The 8,966-nt window shown below is 35.4% G+C and overlaps 1 protein-coding gene across 1 annotated transcript in view; it reads left to right on the top strand.

Moving 5' to 3' along the window:
* Positions 1-8,966, top strand: part of Oxsr1 (oxidative stress responsive 1) — a 155,504-nt gene that overhangs the window by 68,972 nt on the left and 77,566 nt on the right. Inside the window, exon 5 of the mRNA XM_004642146.2 lies at positions 3,923-3,978. Within this exon, the coding sequence (XP_004642203.1) occupies positions 3,923-3,978 (56 nt within the window). The remainder of the gene's footprint in view (positions 1-3,922; positions 3,979-8,966) is intronic.

Here is an 8,966-nt window from a genome sequence, read left to right as displayed (position 1 = left end):
ACAGCTCACCATATTAATATGGCTTTACTTTTTGTACCTCGTTTTTATACTTTTCTGCAGGATTGTTAAGACTAAGATAAAGCAAGACCTATATAACAAGAAATATATCTTTTGTATCTGATAAAGTCTGTCAAGGCCCCTCAGGATTTATCCTGTTAGCTTGTACCGCAGTTTGTAGATCCTTTGTCAGTGTCAGCCAGTGGATGGGTCCTGTTAAAGGCCTGTTGTAAAGACTACTTGGTGTTCTTTGGTTTCAAAAGGGAAACATAGATTGATTACCTTAGGAAAATCAAAGTGCAGGCTCTACTGTAAAATGAATTGCTATCTCTTCACTTAGGAAGATGAAGGGGCAGGGAAATAGCTCAGTAGAATAAGTGCTTGCCTGGCAAGCGCAGGGTCCTGAGTTCAATCCCTGGAACCACCAAAAAAAAAAATAAAAAATAAAAATAAATAAATAAATAAATAAATAAATAAATAAAATAAAGGAAGATGAAAGCTTAGTACAAACATCATTATTTAAATAGGTGATACATGTGGCTTAAAATACTTCAGATGGGCTGAGTGTGGTGGCACATGCCTGTAATCCCAACTATTTAGGAAGCAGAGGAGGTTGACAAGTTTAAGGTCAGCCTGGGCAATGCATCAAGACCTTGTCTTCTAAAATTTAGGAATAAAAAGAGCGGGGGATATCATCTTACTCATTATCCCTTGATTCAAATCCTAGTATGCGGCCAAAATCAGTACCAGGCAACACAAATTGTGTATGATACAGCAAAGCAAGTCTTCACAGTTTCATCTGTGCTATATTATGTTGATGCCATGTTCCTTTGATTTGATATGATAAAAATGGTACTTCTAACATTTTTTCCCCCAGACATTCATTACAGCACACTTAACTATGAGAAAAGTGTCATAGAGTTTCTACAGGTGAGACACTCTGCAAAATATTTGACCATTTTCCCTCAAAGTTACCAAAAACAAGGACAGTCTGAGGATCACTGTCAAGAAGAGTAAGGAGATAATGGCATCTAAATGTATGACGTGCCTGAATGGGGTCCTGGAATAGTAAAAGGAAATCTGAACAAATAAACTGTGGACTTTAGTTAACAATGATGTATTAATTCTGGTATATTAATTGTAGCATAAAGTACTATACTAATATGTGTGTGATGTGTATAGGATCTTTTCTGTCTTACTTTTTCAATTTTTATGTAAATCTAAAACTGTTGTAAAAAACAAAGTTAAAATTTTTTTTTTTAATACTTAATATCCTTTGAGAGACTTTTTAGGCCAATGTAAGCACAGCAAATATGTATTCTGAGTACTTTTTTCCCCTCAAAGGAAATGTAAATGTTCACATACTATAAGAAATATCCTTTTTCACTTAAAATATTTGTATATTGTTCCATATAAGCACATGTATTCATTAGTACTGTATATGTAGATTTAATGGTGTAGAGCAGTAGTGGTGAACCTGTAGTACATGTGGTAATTGTTTTTCTTTTAAGAAAAAATATGTTAATGCAGAGTTTTTTCTAAACTGAAACCTCAGGATTCAGATTTAATCATAGTGTTGACACTGATCGGTAAGTAGGGTTTGGATTCCGTGTAGCACTTGGTCTCTAAAAGGTTCGGTATCATTGGTGTAGATGAACCACAGCTTAACTAGCTACTGTTGAATAGCTAGGTTGTTTTCATTCTTTGACTTCATTATATTAGTTTGTAACTGTGACATCTTGAACAGAGTAGGGGTTAGAGAGTAACTATTCAAGAAGCAGGGATGGGACTTTTTTTTGCCATTATTTAATTAGCATTTTCATTATTATTATTATTATTATTATTATTTTCTTTTTTGCAGAACCGGGGATTGAACTCAGGTCTTTGTACTTGCTAGGGAGGCGCTTATTTCACTGAGCCATCTCCCCGGCTCCTACTTATTATTTTTAAATACTCCACTCATACCCAGATGAGCATTTGAGGCATGTAGTCCCCTATGTAGTTATATAAACTCTGTGGTATTTGTTGAATATCTTTGAAGAATCTAAGAGCAGGTGATGCAGTGGCATGTTTGGAGACAGACTAAGTCTAGTTCACTGTGGACTGGGGAGGTAGACTGCAAATGTGATTATGTAGTTTAATGTGTTAACACTGCAGCACAGCCTGTTGCAAACTCAGAGAAGGGAGTAGCACAAGTCTGCTTTTCCTCCACATTTGATTTTTGTGGAGCTCAGAAAAGGGAGATGGAAGTTATTGGTTGGCTCTGTTGAGTAGTCTTGTGTTATCAAGAGAAGAGAATATCCTCAGTTTTTCCTGTTCATAGTAGGTAGAGTCAGAGACTGTAGGCTCATAGGGCAAAGCAAGTCAACCTGTACTCTTAAATTGGCCTTTCAGAAAACGACAGATTGTTTGGGTGTACTCAAGAGCGTGATTTCCTTATGCTTTAGTATATATATGGGAAAAGCATTATGTACTGTGGTATGATAATGCTGTTGTTTGCAGTTGTGCAAGTGTTGTTCATTATCAAGGGGAGGATGAAGTATTCTGCTTTTGTCTCATTTCATGACAGACATCACCTTTCTGTCCTGTCCTGTCCTGTCATGTCATGTCTTGACCTGTCCTTTGGTTCTAGGGCTTGAACTCAGGACTGGTATACTGAGCTACATCATCAGCCTTTTTCATTTATTGAAGTTTGAACCATCATTTTGCTGAGTTGCCTGGGCTGGGCTTGGACTTGCCTTCGGTCTCAGCCTCCATAATACTGTGATTGGAGGTGTATGTTACCGTACCCGATTTGGCCTTTTGTTTTTCTCCCCTTATCTAGCCTTAAGGCCTGCCTTTATGTAATTACATTTATTTAATTGCAAAATGACTATATTATTGTATAGTCCCATAAGATACTCAAAGACTGTCTCTTGACTTTAGTCCCACTCAACTCAAAAAAGGAGCCATTAAAGGTATATGTTTGTGTTAACACAGATATTGTCATAAAATGCACTATTTGATTTGTTCATTCAACAGGATGTTTTAAAGGGCATTCCAAGTCACAACCTGTTAATAGACATTTTCTTTTATGGGTAGAACAAAATTAATTCAAGTTTTCTGCTAGAGTTGTCTATCCAGGTTGTTAACTTTTTTGTTACAGTGGTGCAGTGAAACCCTTTTGTACATTACTTTTATGTTCTAAGAATATATCTAGGTTATCTTGAAATGGACTTGCTGCTTTTGAGGTTTAATGGCTTTTATTTTTTTTCAGATATTACTGACATGTTAAATGAAAGAAAAGTTATAAATTTAAAGAGAGAGCATAATACTTATATTGGGGGAAAAGTTCAAATATGTCATATATCTAGTCTGTTAATCAGACTGATAATAGTTGAAAACTTTGGAGGAAACACTAGGCTTGACAATGATGATGTAGTTTTTATAAGAATGTATTAACATATTACATAAGTTGAAGATAACAATAAAAAGTTCTGAATAATGTATATTTTATGCTGGTTGCATTTAACTACGTGTTTGTCATTTAAAAAACCGAGTTATGTGGAGTGGGTTGTGAGTTACCAGAGAGAGAATGATCTTGTATTTTTAGTGTTTATTTGTTGTTGAACAAAAGCAATATGGAATATTTGAAAAAGTAGACTTAGGTTAGGATAGATGAAGCCGTACTCTTTGGCCACAGTTATCAAGAATATTTAACCATCTTAGGTTTTGTAGACATACCTTACTGTAGTTTTTTGCTTGTTTGGGTTACATGGTAGTACAAGTAACTAAATACTTAGAATTTTACTATTGGCCTTAACATTCTTAATACAAAATACAGTACTTAAATATTTCTAGTCCTGTGCAAGTGTAATAGTTGCTGAAAGGCTATTATTGTTCCAAAGAATAGCAGATTTTTGATTATAACTTTTTTTTCTTAAAGAGATGTGAAAGCTGGAAATATTCTCCTTGGAGAAGATGGCTCAGTGCAGATTGCAGGTAATGATGAGTTTTTTGAATTTAGTAGAACTACATTACTTAGCTTTTGTGTTTAATCAGTCGGCATTCTCTTCTGTGTTGATACATCCCTGCTTACTCTCCCGATAGCTTCCTACTCCTCACTGCTGCTCTACTGTTGGTAGACACTTTTCTTCCATTGCTCGTTATTCTCTAGTTATTCACTCCTCACCCTCATTAGGCTCTTCTGCTGTGGTAGTGTTCTGTGCTTTCCTTTAAAGGAGAAGTAATCAAGAACCCTTACCATGCCTAAGAATAAATATACTGTAGAGAGTTAATAGACAGCTATTTTTGTCATGAGAGAAGTGAAGTATTTGTCAGTTAGGAAGAGCTGTCTGAGCAGTAGATGTGCACTTGTGACTGTTCAGAGCTAAGGCATAGAGTTAGAGGCCAAGGCCTGCCTTAAGTTACACTGATGGAACAGTCCTCCTGTGGCCAGTCCCTGACTGCTGGAACAACGAAGTGCCCTGCTGAAGGAAGATAAATTACCCAAGCCTTAAATTATTTCAACATTTGGAGGGTAATTTAGGCAAACATATTCATGTCTTTGAGGTAAGGAAACATTTTAACCAAACCACATAAAGCTCCAAGATGAATTTGATTCCTTGAAAATTAGCTATCTCTGTTCATCAAAAGAGAAATTAAATAGCTTATCACTGTGGCAAAATGGCAAGCCACAGAGTAACTATTTACAGCATGAATAGATACCAGCGGGTTTAAATGTAGAATGTACAAAGAACTCATTAAGGGAAAAAGACATACAATAAAAGTGGATAGAAGACTGGCATAGAAGACATTGTATGAACACAGACATAATGTATTAAATAAATAAATGACAATAAATGACATTAGGATAATACTCTCAATTAAGTGGCCTTGCAGAAACATGTGGCAGTATAAAATGTTGGTGTAGTTGTAAAGCAAGGGAGAAAAACCTCATTCAGATGGTGGGAGTATAAAATGGTACAACTGTTAAAGTTGAAGATGTGAATACAGTAACACTGTGGCTCCTGTGGGTATAGCCTAGAGAAACTGAACATGATGCATGTTACAGCAATCAGAGTTCTAATGAATTTGAAGCAATCCTGAGTATTTAAATACATTGTGGTTAACTATGTAATGATGATAATAAATAGAACTACAGCCACATAAAAAGCATTAATAAGTCGTAAAATTATAGGGTGATAGATTGGATGTGGGTAACCTTGTCCAGAATGTGTCTATAGCCCATGATCTGTACAAACCAGGAATTCAAGAACATTTTTTTTTTTTTTCTTTCGGAACCAGGGATTGAACTCAGGCCCTTGCGCTTGCCAGGCAAGTGCTTATTCTACTGAGCTATCTCCCTGGCTCCTCCACCCCCTTTTTTTTGGGGGGGGGGATGAGCTTGCTGTGTATCTCAGGCTGGCCTCAATTTTATGGTGATCTGGGATTATAGGCATGAACCACCACGCCTGGCTCAGGAAAAATCTTTCTTTCTTCCTCTCACCCATGGCCAGTCTTTTTGCCAACACTTTCTCTTTAGTTAATTTTTACAATTAAAAAACATTTTATTGTGATAAAATGTAGCACCAAATTTACTTTCTTTCTTTTTTCTTTTTTTTTTTTTTTTTGTACTTGGGACCTAGTGCTTTGCTAGGCAGGTACTTGTGCTGCTGAGCTATATCCCCAGTGCAAAATTTACTATTTTAATCATTTTTCAGTGTATAGTTCTGTGGTGTCAAGTACATGTGTATTGTGCAACCTACACCACCTTTATACGTAACATTGCCGCTACTACTCTGCACCTATTAAAATTTCTCATTTCTCCCTATCTGCCCCAGAAACCACCATTTTACTTTCTGCCTCTATACATTTAACTACCTAAGTACATTGTAAGTGGAATCATTCAGTGTTCTTTTGTAATTGGATCATTTTATTTAGCATATTGTTTCAGGGGACATGCATGCTGTAGCATGTGTTAGGATTTCACTAATTTTTAGGGCTGGATAGTGATTCCATTATGTGTATATACCACATTTTGTTTATTTGTCCATCACTGGATGTTTAGGTTGTTTGTAGTTTTTGTCTATTGTCAGCAGAACAAGTGCGTTTATGTGCATCTGCTGGAGTCCATGCTTACGTGTCTTCTGGGTATATATAAGGGTATATATAATAGAATTGCTGGATCGTGTGATAATTCTGTGTTTGAGTTTTTGGGGAACTGCCATATTATTTTATATAGTAGCTGGACCATTTTACATTTCTGCCAATGCACAGGGGGCTTGTTTCTTCACATCCTAGTCACACTAGTAGTACTTTAAAATTCATAATCATTTTAGTGAGTATGAAGTAGTATTGATCTCATCATGGTTTGATTGGTAATTGCCTAATGTTGAGTGATATTGAGTGTTTTCACATATCTATTTATGAGCCATTTATTTTCTTTGATGAGATGTCAAGTCCTTTTACAATTTTTAATTGGATTTTGTTTCTGTTGAATTGTAGGAATTCTTGAATGTATTGGACTGATCCCTATCACACATATAGTTTATATATATTTTCTCCCAAATTGTGGGTTGTTTTTCACTTGGTTAATAGTGTTTTTAAACTTTTAAAAAATTTTTGATGAAGTAGAATTTGACTTTTTCTTTTTTTACCTGGGATTTAGTCTCATGTCTAAGAAATTACCAAAACCAGTATCATGAAGCATTTCCTTTTTTTTTTTTTTTAAATTATTTATTTATTTTTATTTATTACATTTATTTATTGTGTGTGTGTGTGGCCAGCTCAGCCCACCAGGGGGCGGGGCTGGCTGGCATGTGGTGCTGGGGGATTGAACCGCAGTCCCTGTGCTTTGCCAAGCTTGTTTCAAGTAGGTGCTTTAGACCACTGAGCCATCTCTCCAGCCCCTCCTATTTTTTTTAAATTAAAACATTGTTGTAGATACATATTTATGGTAGATAATGATTACATTAATTGTGAGTTGGTATAGGTACAGAACGCTTTTATTATAAGGACATGTTTAGTTTTAGAGGTTATGCTATTTTGATACCTTATCGTAACATTTATTATGGTGTATTGTAAATGCCTGTGTCTACCCTTTGTGTAATGTATTACACAATGCCCTGTCTGTCTGTCTGTCTGTCTCTGTCTGTCTGTCTGTCTCTCTGTTTCTCACTATCTTTACTTTATTTGAAGGCAGGGTCTTGTTGTGCAGTTCAGGCTGGCCTTGAGCTCACTTTCTAGCTCAGGCAGGTCTTGAATTCGTAATGATCCTCCAAACCTCAGCCTCCTGAGTGCTAGGATTGCAGTTGTATGCCACCACACCTGGCTTACCATATCTCTTTTGATTATTATATTTTATCATGTCATCTTCTAGGTGTCAGAGTCCCATTTTATACTTCATTTAAACTGTGTTAACAAAGGAGCTAAACTGTTTTCACATTTAGTTACTCCTCTTTAGTTGACAATTTAAAGCAGACAAATGGTTCCTTTACTGTTTGATTTCTGTTGTGGTTAGATTGGTCATGTTTTTCTCTGTTGTATTTTTGGAAATTAATATTTTTTTATCTTATCTATCTATGTATTTATTTATTTATGGGTCTACAGGATCTCACTGTACAGATCAGATTCATAGTGATCTTCCTGTTTTCAGCCTCCCAAGTGCTGGGATTACAGGTGCTCCATTACAACCAGTATCGCTGTCTCAGGGAGCTATGGGGGTGGGGCTGACACAGCACACCATTGCACTTCCCTTAGTCTGCTGAGCTATCTGGCCAGTGTTGGAAATTATTTAAAGAGAATAGTTTGGTTAAGTGGATATTCAAGTCTTCAAGGTTGAAAATCCTACTTACGAAGGAGCAGTGATATAGCTGAAGATCTAAACATTCTGAATTATTAAATGTTAGATTTAACATTCTGGGTGTTTCTGGGTATTTTAAAGCTGCTTGGAGGTTTTTAGTAGATTAAAAAATTAAAACCGTATAATTAAATCTCAAGATATATTGAACATACTTTGGTTAGTCTTAATTATATTTAACTTAATTATGGCATAGGTTTTTTTCCATTAGTAGTAAAAATAATAGTTACCAAGTGCTTGGTATATTATAGAGACTATTCTATGTATGATTCATTTAATCCTTAAAAATGGTATTATTTGGGTAGGTATCTTTTTTTTTTTTTTTTTTTTTTTGTTTGTTTTTTGTGGTACTGGGGATTGAACTCATGACCCTGTGCTTGCCAGGCTGGGTAGGTATCATTATTACCCACTTTTTACAGATGAAGAAACTGTATAGCAAGGATAGAAAATAGCTGCTTGAATTCAGCTAGCAAGTGATAGAGTTGAATGGACTTGAATGGACTTTTAAATATTTATTTTTTTAGTGGTTTTTACAAATGGAACATCGTAAAGTTCAAGTAATACTTTTTTAAAACATATTTTGTCCCTGGAAAGCGTAAGGGCCTGAGTTCAATCCCTGGTTCCGCAACAAAACAAAACAAAACAAAACAAAACAAAACAAAACAAAACAAAACAAAACAAAACACATTTTGTATAGACTTGCTGTTTTACATAATAAAAAGCAATTGATTGCTGTAGGATGAGTGAAATCATAGATTTCTGAATCTAGAATTTTAAAATAGTACTAAAATTATCTTTTATACTGAGTCTTTTTTTTTTTTTTTTTTTTTTGGCAGAACCGGGGATTGAACTCAGGCCCTTGCGTTTGCTAGGCAAGCGTTTATTCTACTGAGCTCTTTCCCCAGCCCCTATACTGAGTCTTTATAGACGCATTTTTTATACCACAGAATATTCTGAACTATTCATAAAATAAGATAAAGTGTACTAAAATTGTTGGCTAAGGGCTGGGGAGATAGCTCAGTAGAGTAAGTGCTTGCCTGGCAAGTGCAAGGTCCTGAGTCCAATCCACAGTACTGCAAAAAAAAAAAAAAAAAAAAAAAAAAAACAAAAACAACAAAACCAAAAAACC

This window comes from Octodon degus, unplaced genomic scaffold (assembly GCF_000260255.1).
Source record: "Octodon degus isolate 3935 unplaced genomic scaffold, OctDeg1.0 scaffold00147, whole genome shotgun sequence".
In the NCBI taxonomy this organism is placed as follows: Eukaryota; Metazoa; Chordata; class Mammalia; order Rodentia; family Octodontidae; genus Octodon; species Octodon degus.
This window is presented reverse-complemented; position numbering and strand designations above follow the sequence as displayed.